The sequence below is a fragment of the Micrasema longulum genome, unplaced genomic scaffold, assembly GCF_059751315.1.
Source record: "Micrasema longulum isolate JH-2025_06_02 unplaced genomic scaffold, ASM5975131v1 h1tg000715l, whole genome shotgun sequence".
Classification (NCBI taxonomy): domain Eukaryota; kingdom Metazoa; phylum Arthropoda; class Insecta; order Trichoptera; family Brachycentridae; genus Micrasema; species Micrasema longulum.
This window is the reverse complement of record NW_028277911.1, coordinates 229,609-241,922: the sequence shown is the minus strand read 5'-3', so window position 1 is coordinate 241,922 and position 12,314 is coordinate 229,609. Positions and strand designations below refer to the sequence as shown.

Sequence of the window (12,314 nt, the reverse complement as noted above, 5' to 3'; positions counted from 1 at the left end):
TTAGGCAATTTCGCTGACTATTACATTACGAGGCGGCCACACATGTTTCTTCGCTAAAATAATTCTTACATAAATAACATAATTTTAAATCTTTTATTTTTTTGGATAACGACAACTTATATTGATTTTGTATTATGGAAAACTAATATAGCGCATCCGAAATACTTATTAACTAAGGTCTTAGGAGCCAATCAACGGAGGGTATAATGATATTCCATTTAAAACAATATCGAGATAAATTACAAAATTAACAACGTTTAGTTATTTTTTATCAAAAGAAAATGCCATAACAATGAATCTTTGCATCCTAAAACAGTAGAGTAACTTTTGTTTTTGCAACAATCGATTTATAATAAACGATAAACTGTTTTTATTGCCTGTTTATCGTTTGATGTGGTAGATTCAAAATGGACTACATTTAAGAACAACATTATTACCCATTGTCTTAAGATAAGTACCTGTTTTACGAATAACCACATTGATTTCTCTGCCTGAGGTAATTTTATAATGGAGGTTTTGCTTCGATTGGATGCAATCAAAATTAATGATTTCATTTTTCAACGAAGATACATCTATTTATATTAAATACTCACATTTGCTAATAGAAAAGTGAACTTATTATATTTTCTGTAAAAAAAGGAAATGTTTATTAGTTTCAATCAATGATCATAAAAGTTAATTGTAAAAATCCGTGTTATATACGTAATTTAATAGGTTAGATGTTAACATGAATTGTGCCAATTTTTTTCCAAATTTAAAAATGTCTACCAAAAGGATACAAGATACAAGTTGTACGTAATTTGAAATAAAATTTTCTGCTCTACAAGACAATATTTAAAAAAAAAAGGATTTGAATAAATCAAATCTTTTACTGCATTAAATCATAAAGCGGGCATGAAAGCATTTGTAAAATACCAACTTGAACATATTAAGTTTATAAGAAAGCATGTGGACTAAGTGAGAATATGCAGAAATACATCAAATCCAAATTGTACGTTTATTTCTCGTAGTAAGCGTTATCGTATGGCTGTACGGCTGTACGCGCGGCGTACATACGCGAGTATAAATTGAGGTCGAATTTCTTCAAACTGGGACAAACTTGGTTACTGCAGCAGTATTAAGTATTGAGTGAAAGTTGCTCTCGACTACCAGACGCATTACTTACTGCTCGGCTTAGCTACTCGTATTTCTGTTAGTTCATTCCGCCGTTTACCGTAATGTGAAAACGACACTTATTTAAGTATTTTCACGAGATTTGGTCCGATCTATTCATATCTGAAACTGATGCGTTACAAAAGACAGTGTTGTTATTTAAATATTAAAAAATGCCTTTATTTATATTTTTATCGATCAAGAAAACCAGCGGTCCAAAAATATTTTATTTAATATGGTTAACAATCTCATCAACAAGTTCATCGTAAAAGATCTGGGTCTTATTTTTGATGCAAAGATAACTTGCTCACGTCACTACGAAATCAGCTCCAATATGCGAAATAATATTAGATTTTATTATGCGAAACACTTTACATTTTCTAAATTTAAAAAAACTCTAATGTAGCTTTACATAATTTACAAAAACATCATTCTTTGGCATTTAAAAACATTCATAACACATAATAATATAATATACAGTGTTTATATTAGAAAAAATGTTTATCTATTATCCCTACTAGTACAGTTCAATACATATTTTACAATGTTGCATCTATCTACGTAGGTAAACCTCAATGGATCCTCTATGAATCCTTTATGGATCCATCCTCCAAAAATCTAAAAATAAATCTGAATCACTTTTTTTAATAAGGTGATTAGGAAAATCAAATTTGTTGTAATTATGTTCTTAAACACCTAATGTAATTGTGCTGGTTTTAATCTTAGTTTACACATTGAATTTGTTATACTGATTTTACACAAAATAAATACATAGTAACGTTATTTATCATGGATAATCACAAAGTAAGTACTATAAATATTGATTTTAATCATAAGTTTATTTTGTGCCCTAATAAGATCACAGCGGAGAATACATCTTCAGTTAAGAACTCTATTTATCATTGTAACTCAAACAATTTAATTGAGAACGGAAGTGTTTGAGATAAATTATATTAAAATTACTTTACCGGAGTCGGAAACAAAATATAAATCTTTGATGAGAAGAGAAGTGAAAAATACTTAAATCCGCAAAGTTTTGCGTGAGCATCATTTTCCTTTTATTTCTGTAATAAATTATTTCTATATAAATATAGCGATTTAGACACAAAAAAAATGTTGAGTATAACTTCAAATATCGGTAAATTTCTGCCGTGTCATTGTAGTTTAGAATACGGTTTCAGAAGTCGTTAAGGTCTTTTTCCATGTCTATTTACACGATCCACTGGCTCTAACTTTGGTAGGTTGGCCATTCACAATAAACTTCGTGCACCTGATACCGGAAGCGAACGACTTCCAATACAATGTCCGCGTCTGCTTGTTCCGAGTAATATCAAAATCACGCACGAACGTGAGTGAGAACTTTACTTTTAAAGAAGTTAACCTTCTCCGTTTTAAAAAGGCAGCTGGGCTCTCTAAGGTAAATTTTCCCTAATTTTATTAGTTATGGCCTTAAAATCTAATGTTTCTATATCAAACCTATAATAGTGAAATATGATTTTTTTTATATTTTGAAAGTAATAAACGTCTATGAAATACTGTCAAGTAAAAAAATAATTTCTTGTAACTCATTAGTAGAAAAGAAATAATTTTATTTATAATTTTGAATTCCCGTAAAAACAGCCATTCCATTGGCCATTCCACGACGTCACGATTCATAATTATTGGTTCTTGACCATTCAAATTTGTTTAGAACATTATCACGAATCTTGACGTTACAACTCGACATAACTTCAGTATGATGCTCAGAGTAATAATGCGTCAACCTATAGAGAAGCAAACGTCGAGCCTCTCAAGTCAGGCAAGTTGGTGTTGAAAAGTCAGACGAACAGAGATCCAAAGGAGTCTCCTGCATAAGTGGATAAGTTATGCTGATCTGGGGTTTCAAGGCAGTCCAAAGCCCTTTGGCTTTGGAAGCGTGGGGATAATTGCCTTGACTTATTTGAAAAATATAGTTTTTCAAACGAAGGTAGAATGGTGAATGTTTTACACTGTGGAAAGCAGCCACTTTACGGGTTCGATTCCCGCCAGTTGCATGAAAAATATTCAAGAAAGATTTTTTTCTCAATTGGTATGGGTGTTGTGGTGTATTTTTCATAACCTCCTTCCATATCCCCTCTTTTCCACCAGCTTATTAATCTCTGTTGTAATATGTGGGTTTTAAAATTAATGTTTATTTATTTTTACAACTAATCAAAGACACTACATAATACAACGTAAAAATAATATGCATCGTACGAATCAAAGATTTATATAATGGCGTGGGTGGAAACACTTTTGTCGACCAATTAAAACACTTCGCTTGTCTCGATCATTCCTTTTTTGAAAGTCAATGAAATGATAAATTAATTGGCATTAACTTTGTGTACGCAAAAAAAATACAAAAAATTGTTGTGCGCAAAATTATAATCTAATTTACATTGCTGTATACAAAATAAAATTGTAATCTTAAGATAGATATGAGCTCAAAAATTTCTTTAAGTACTAAGTTGTTTAAATTTTCTTTCTCTTTTTAAAATCATATAGTAAGACATTTTTCTAATTTACAGAGTTAATTTTACTCTTTGTTGAATTCTGTATAAGTACAGCCAAATTTTTGATCATAGAGAAATAACACCTTTTTAAAACATTTTAAAAGTAATAAGAGTCCATGAAATACTGTCCAGTAAAAAAAATGTTTCGCCACTTATTAGTAGCATCAAAAGTATTTTTAAATTTGTAATTTTGAAACGGTCATTGCATTGGCCACGCCCCTTATACGTCACGATTTGCCTTAATTTTCAACCTAGTTCCTATTCTTTCAAATCTTTATGAAACATCATCACGAATCTTGACGTCACAACTATCAATGCCAAACATGTCGCGTTTTCTAGTTATATTTATTTATAGTTTCTTTTTTAAAGTTATAAATGAAAACATTTCTCAACAATACCCATATTGATTTCGAAAATACAATTAATAATTCTAAATCCATTTAATATATTTAAAAAAAAATTCATAGTATATTATATTTCCCTATTATAAATAAATATATATTTGTTCTCTCAAGGCCTTCTACCTTAACCTTTTTTTGTAAGATCTGAGTGAAAATTATTTCTGAAAATTATTTCTGAAACTAAAAGCTAACTCCTGAGACTAAGAGTTTCAGCTGTTCTTCCCTCTCCTTGGACGTCTTTCGGGCAGACGGCAAACGGCCGGGATTTCGTGGGCAATGGTATATAGGATTTTGGAGCTGTCCATTAATGAAATTATTGACGTAATATCTCTACAATATATTTACTATGCACTGGGTATCGCAATTCCGTCTAACTTCTTGGCTCTGGATTCTGCCTCTTTGGGGTTTCCCTGCGATTGCCTTTAGTACTTTCATCCCTGACGTTCTGAGCAGTTCTTTGGTTTTTCTTTTAAGTTATTCTATTTAGTTTTTCTACCTGGTTTTTCGTATTTTTTTTTTCTCTATCTATCCTCGCCTCTATTATATTTTATTTTATTTTTTATTTTATTTTATTTATTTGGATAACCAACAGCTATAATTATATCATATTTATATAACAAAACAAATAACAAATAAGCCAATTACAGGTTTTCACAAGTAGCATCACAGTAAGTTAAAAAAGATTCTCGAACATAAAATGAATAGTAATTAAATGTAAATTTAAAAGAAAAGAAAAAAAATACTACGAGTTATTTTGAAAGCAAACGCCGCACGTTATTAAGATTATTTTCAAATAAATCAATGTTAAATGATTTATTTAGTACATTAAAATTATTAAAAGTTCGCCATAAATATGAATTTTGCCTATAATTAGATGAAACAAGAGGTATGTGAAGAAGAGGGTTATTTCTTAAAACTTTGGAAGGAACATTGATAGAAAGTTTGCAAAGTAGTTCAGGACAGTCAATTGAACCAGAGGCAATTTAAAGTAAATAAATTATATCCGCTATTTCACGACGTTTTTGCAGAGGCAGTAGGTGATGTTTTTTACATATATGAATATACTGGTCAGATTTAAACTCAAGTTTCAACCGGAAACACATGAACCTTACGAATTTTTTTTGAATATTTTCAATGCGTGATATCTGCACATTGTACATAGGATTCCATATTTGTGATGCATATTCTAAGTTGCTTCGCACTAATGTACAGTAAAGGATTTTAAGTGTCTTTGCCATAGTGAACGACGTAGAGCTACGCATAACAAAGCCAAGCGCACGCGATGACTTTTTTATGATGCTGTCAACATGGGCGTCAAAAAGTAATTTACTATCATGGAAGACACCTAGATCCTTTACACATAATGAGCGTTGGAGGTTTTGACCCTTAAGCACATAGTTAGTACGTAAAAATTTTACTTTGCAACTGAATGTAATAACTGAACACTTAGAAGGATTAAGGTCCAAGCAGTTGGAGTTGCAGTAATCCTCTAGACGGTCGAGATCTGACTGCAGATCAAAGACGTCAGCTGGGGTCTTGATTGTTGCAAAAATTTTCATGTCGTCAGCAAAACAAAGCAAACGTGAAGAGGTAAAGCATTTATCAATGTCGTTAACAAAAATTATGAAGAGCAAAGGTCCCAGAAGAGACCCTTGAGGCACCCCGCTGGGGACCCGTACCCAACTAGAAATAAAATTATTAACCACTACCGCTTGCGACCTGTTGTCTATATAAGATGAAAACCATCTGAAGAGGTCACCTCTAATACCGATTTTAGTTAATTTTTTAAATAGTAATTTGTGATCGATTCGGTCGAAGCATTTACTGTAATCGGTGTAAATAACGTCTACCTGATGACCACCGTCCATTGAATCAGTAAGGAAATCATTAAGTAAGATTAAATTTGAAACAGTAGATCTCCCTTTTAGAAAGCCATGTTGAGATGGACTCAGTGAGTTTTTAATGGCGGAATATAGTTGGTTATGGATTATTCTTTCAAATACTTTAGACACTATACACAGTTTAGAAATATATATATATCACCATGATCGGTCTGACACACGTTTTGTATATCGGAATTATGTTTCTAATAATCATGTGTTCATTGTACTATACGACATTTCTTAGGCATTCAGATGTTTACTAACTGAGATGGATATGTTCTCATCATCACTATGGCTGCATCGTCTGCATGGCATGAAATATTAATGACCTTATCTCCCTTAGTAGATTCACTCCTTTTTTTTATTCTTAAAAGCGTTTTTTTATTTATTTATTCTGCTTGTGTAAGAAAAGGTTTTTGGCGCATATATTGTTGTTCTATATTTAGTTATAAAAGTGATAAACTTGCTTTGTTTCTTTGTTGTTCTAAATATGTGTTATTTTTTAAATGTTTATATTATTTATGTCCCAAATTGAGTTGTTGTAACTCCTGGGAATGTAATTCAACGTATATACTTGTAAAATATTTTGTGTTTTATGATTTATAAATAAAAAATAAAAATAAATAATTACCATTATACTAAAAATGTTAAGTAAAATGCATTGCTCACTTCTTCCGTGTTTCATTAGGTTGGAAACGTTATCAGATAAACTAAATTATCATCACGTAGGAAACGTCACAATAATTAGCAGAGGAAAGGTGTTGTTAATTAGCACGTCAAGTCAATGTGCGTGCAAAAGTATGCTATCTATTATACATGAGAATCATCGAATGAGAAATGATACTACAAAGTCGAATCAACATACCAATAGGAAGTTATGGTTCATTTTTTTACATTTTAAGCATGAATTTTGTTGCCCTCAATATAAAAAAAATATTCCCTTCTCAAAAATGTTTTCATTCTCTATTAACATAAATTTAAATATTAATGGCTCCCTAGGGAGGAAATCCAGTCAGTTTGCAAGCATTTAGACATACTCAAACATTGTTGAATTAACTACCTGGTAAAAGAAGAAGTATACAAATTAGAAAACTGTTTTCAGGCGTTGCCTAGTAGGTGATTTGGCACAGCCGGATGAATCTCACACGCGTGATAAAGGTTTCAGCTCTTTTACTTCACAAAAGTCAACAGATGGAAGAGTTGAGGAAATGTGGATGTTCAAACATGGGCAGAATGGTGAATGTTACACAGTGTGTAAAGTGGCCAATTATACCAGCATATTCCCTTCTCAGAAATGTTTTCCCTCTCTGTTGAGATAAATTTAAATATGAATGGCTCCCTAGGGAGGAAATCCAGCAAGTCTGCAAGCATTTGGACATACTCAAACATTGTTTTTTTTTCATTTATTCATACAAATGTTACCTTATATTATATTATACAAATTACTAAATATATATAACAGTTTAAGTCACTTTACAAGCACAAGAGCTAGTCTTTTTTTTTTTTAATAACAGCAATAACATTAAAAAATTATAAAAGTGGATGGTATAGAAAAAAACATGCATCAATTATGTAATTATATTAATCTTTAAAAAAAATATATAAATATATATTTACATATTACAAAAAATAATAACGTATTTCTAACTCTATGGGGCTAAGCGCCCTGCGTTGAGTTGGGATACAGCATAATGAAAAGTAGAAGCACGCCTATTATTAGACAATACTAAATATAAAAATCAGTACATAAACATCTGTATGTATCTATTAATTTGTATTTTGTTGAGTTGATTTGCATTTTTTTGTAATGCATAACGATTAATCTTACGAGTATGATTTTCAAAATATATATGTACTTTAAATGCAGTAATATTTAAAGTTCTTTTGAAATCGTTAGATTGAATTTACAGTCAAAAGTATTTTTTCAAGTCCTATACTCGTATAGAAAATTAATCTTGCGCAAAGTTTTGATGTATGTACAATATGTACATGCTCAATATACATTTATTACATAAATGATTACGATGTATCAAAAGTACCACACACTTTTGTATTAGCTTTTGTAGTTGCAAGGAATCAAACTCATTTGTATATTTAAAATAGCCCCAGGAAAAACATTAGTTAAAACTTCCCGTAGAAATTTAACAATCATAAATAATTGAAGTCTATGAACTAATATTAAAATTAGAATTGACTATAGATAGTGTCGACGTATGATATTTTTCGATTAACATTTCATTCAAATATCGACCGGGCGGGTATTATTACTAAAGAACTTGTAACAATGGATTAAATATTTTTATTATACCCAGAAAAAATCGATTGGCTGAGTGAGTCAATGAAATCTAATCGCTTTGGCAAAGAATCAAAAAAGAAATGGCCGTTCAGATAGATGAAATTTAAAAGAAATCAAGATACGTTGTATGCAGTCGTATGTATGTATATGCTTATACTGAGGAAAAATTTGTCCGTTCACCCCGTTTTCCTCTTGTACCGGAGATGTTGAAGCGGCCTTCTGTAGACGGCGGCTCTGAGGCACTCTTGATTGTGCTTCTACCTACCACCTCCACTTCTTGGCGGTGTTGGACTTATGAAAGTTAAGTCAAGTTTTAACAATTCAGTTGCTTGGAAGTACGCGCGCTACTTAGTCCCGTGCTTGCAATTTGAATGTTTCTTCCTAGGACAACTCGAAGAGAAAATCACCCAATCGCGCATAATTAACAAGTTAAAAAACATTGACAAATTGTGCTAACCATAAGTGAAATAAACTAAACTAAAATTTGTAAGTTTTCAAATTAAATTGTGTTGTAAATTCAATAAAAGGTGTGTAAATTTTAATTTTTAATGCGCGTTTTCACACATAATTTACGTGTTTTTGTTTCAGGTTAAAATATTAATTAAAAATATTTTGCTATCAGTAAGGAAGTGTTAAATTGTGACGGACTGAACTTTAAAAAGTTGAACTACTGAAGTTGAATTTTCGAAGAAAAGTGTCGCAACAGGAGTTCTTAATGAAAATGGTAAGAATTCAACACAATTTAAAACATAAGGTTTATCCCGCATTGGATTAGAATATTTTACATTCTGTTAGAGTTTGATTTCAAACAATAGTTTGAATCAATTCTTTTACTCAACTAATTAAAATTTGCATTACTTTTTCTAAAAAAAGGATAACTCTTTAGAATTTGACACTGCACCTAATATTTTAAATAATTGAAAATTCATATCGAAATAGTATAAAAAAATATTAAAACTTTGAAATAACATGTTAAATTCTGATTTATAAATTACAATAAGAATCTTTTTCAGTTGGTCTTGTATTTTTAAGTGCTTGTAAAAGTTTATTCAAATATTCTTCTACTACGTTTACACAATTATTTTGCATTAATTAAGTATTGAATTTTGATGTTTGTAAGTTGTTTTTAAGTCTTAAGGATATATTGAATTGATTTTATGGTTTTCGTTTTAAATTATGTAAAGAATGCCATTTGTTTTCAATACATTTTTTACTTTGGAAACTAAGTGTTAATAGTAGTATTTAACTGTATTTATTTAAATATTGAATTAGAAATCATCCTTTTCAGGATGGCTTGCCTTAATAATATTTAAAAAAATAAATTAAAAACGTATAAAATTTATCATGCGTGTTAATGATTCACTCAGTTTCTGGATAGTGAAACTTTTATCGTCGAGTTTCATGTAAAATATTCTCCGTTTTCACTTTTTGCGATTCTCGATTTAAGTAGTTTTTATTAATAAAAAAGATTCTGCGCGCAGAACGAAAGTAGAACGAGTGATAAAAACGAGTGTCGAATTAAAATAATACAAAATCATTATTTATAACAGATGAATTAATGATTTAAATGATAAAGAAAATGAAGTGATTTATCGTTACAATGTTAATTTCTTTACTACAAAATGCTAACCCCTTACAGCGTTTTTTAATACAGTATGATGTTTTTAAAACGGTGTAATGAATTTTTAGCTTGACATGTTTTTTTGTGAATATGTTTATTTATTTAACATCTTGTATATAATATCATAGTCGCAGGCAAAAGTCACTTACTCAAGAAACACAATTTTAAAAAGATAATTTTTGATCTCTTGCGAAATGGGCAGTTTAGATATACCACATTGTACTTTTGGGAGTGCGATGTGTTTCAAAAGAAAAATACATAACTACATTTTAGTTTGATTAGCGCTTTCAACCTCTAAAATTTGGGGAATCTTCAAACTGGCGTTTACTTTGTGGTCCAACAATTTCAATTCATGTCAGTAAATATTTGTATATAACCACTTACCGACTTTCCTATGCCTACCGGTTTCGAGACGTACTCGTATCTTCTTAAGAACATTATTAAATGTGCAATATTACGAAACGTAATCAAATTATGCATAGTTTAAGTGATGATAAAACAATTTTATCAATCAACCAACCAGATGCTGCTATCTCCAACTAATCCTCCAACATCATCATTATTATCAATCATTTGTCCGTTCTTTATGTTGCATGCGGCACATATCTAAAATCATTTCTGTTACACGATGGTTAAATGTTAAAGGATCAGTCTTACAATAAAGATACTATTTCAGAGACTATGAAATATTGCGGTGAAACAAATTTAAATTCCGGGAATCAAACCCGTGACCTCTTGGATGGTAGGCAAAAATGTGCTGACCACTAGACAACGAGCCAGAAAAATCACTCAAAAATCTTTTTTTTTTCGAAACTGGTTTTGTGTGTGTCCAAGCAGATGAATATTACAGTTCTGTATGTGAAATTGAACCAGAACTCCGAAAAGTATTTTCGACTATGATTATGTAATCTCAGGTGAAATTCTTGATAACAGAAATCAAGTTATGATAAGGTTGACTTATTTGCCTACCATTCGTTTTATTATGTGCATTAAATAACTTTTTTTTAGACATTTTCTTTAAATAAAAATCATCATATACCTCTATCCGTACCAGATGGTGCATACGTCACTTGATTGGTACACTCAGAGCAGTGTATCAAGGAAGGTAATCAGTTTAACTTCAGGTACCAGACCAAGGACAGTAAAATACTTCAGTTTTTAAAAAATATTTTTTTAATCCAATTATCAGGCATGAAATCCCTAATAGATTGACATTTATTTAAATATGTAATATGTAATATATATAGTCATGGCATCATCTAGACAGACATGGAAGTGTGTCATCTCAAGTCAGGAGTGATAAAACCGCTTGCTTTTTGAATGCTCGTATTTGCTGTAGGAACACATTGACAGTACTGTTTATTGCTGTCAAACAATCTTTAAAACAAAATTTTACATCAACTTTGCCAAAAGTCGAACTCCCAACCACTACACTACGAGCCCGACTTTCCTCACTTTATTTTATTTTCCAGAATATTTATACGAGCGTCGGCATCGAGTCAAAAACAGTAGTCTTGGTTCTTGTTCTGCTATATTTTAAACACAAAACTGTCTTCTTCATATATCTGGACACAAAAATTACCAATATTGTCGTAGACAAGATAAAACCACCTAAATGACAAAATTTGATAATAAGGTATAAATGCAGTTATACTATGTTTAATGCTTTTTAAATTCTTCTCCTTGTTCGTTTAGATCTGTTGATCTGTTATGGCAGAAAGCTGTTACTTTTAGGGTGCTGAGATACAACTGTCTCTTCATCTTTTAGACGGTCTACCAGGATGACGATGACAAGGTGGAATTTCCTAAGCTGCAATGCAAGGGATTCTGGAGTTATCCACAATGTTAACTTTGTCTGTCCAAAATCTTCTTCTTGTTCTGTTCGTGGGTGCTATTGGTCTGTCTTATTTCTCCATTGGAGGTTCGGTCTTTAGGTGTTCTCCCTTTATTTGCCTTTAAATTTCAGTTCCGATGTCTCAGCAGATTCTTTGTCCTGGTAGTATAGCTTTTGTTTCAAAGCTAGCATGTATATAAATTCATTAAAAGTACTTTTGAAATAACGTTTTCTGATGAAAACCATTAATTCCGTTTATCATGTATAATTTTTAAAATTTTCTCTTTTGAAACAATATAAAAAAACTAACACTGTTTCACGAGTATGCATCATATCCAAAATATGAATAAGATAGACCGAAAAATATATATGTCTAATCAAACATTCAAATCAATTTTTCTCAGTATGGGCAATAATACATTAGAGGTGGTTGTGCCAGAGTTGGACCATCAGTTGATGAAGGTTTGCCTATCATAGATCTCATCCTGTGATTTCCCAAATTTGTATTTAGTTTCCTCTTGCTATTTTGCTATGGCGATGGGTAACAACGGTTGCTATGGGAACAATTATTCATATCCATGGCAACGAACAATGAC

The 12,314-nt window shown here is 31.0% G+C and overlaps 1 protein-coding gene across 1 annotated transcript in view; it reads left to right on the top strand.

The window, feature by feature from the left end:
- The first annotated feature begins 8,586 nt into the window (after positions 1–8,586).
- The window catches only part of Cht7 (chitinase 7), a 191,740-nt gene continuing 188,012 nt past the window's right edge, over positions 8,587–12,314 (top strand). Inside the window, exons 1-2 of the mRNA XM_088229834.1 lie at positions 8,587–8,749; positions 8,852–8,987. Of these exons, the coding sequence (XP_088085960.1) occupies positions 8,979–8,987 (9 nt within the window). The 5' untranslated portion in view covers positions 8,587–8,749; positions 8,852–8,978. The remainder of the gene's footprint in view (positions 8,750–8,851; positions 8,988–12,314) is intronic.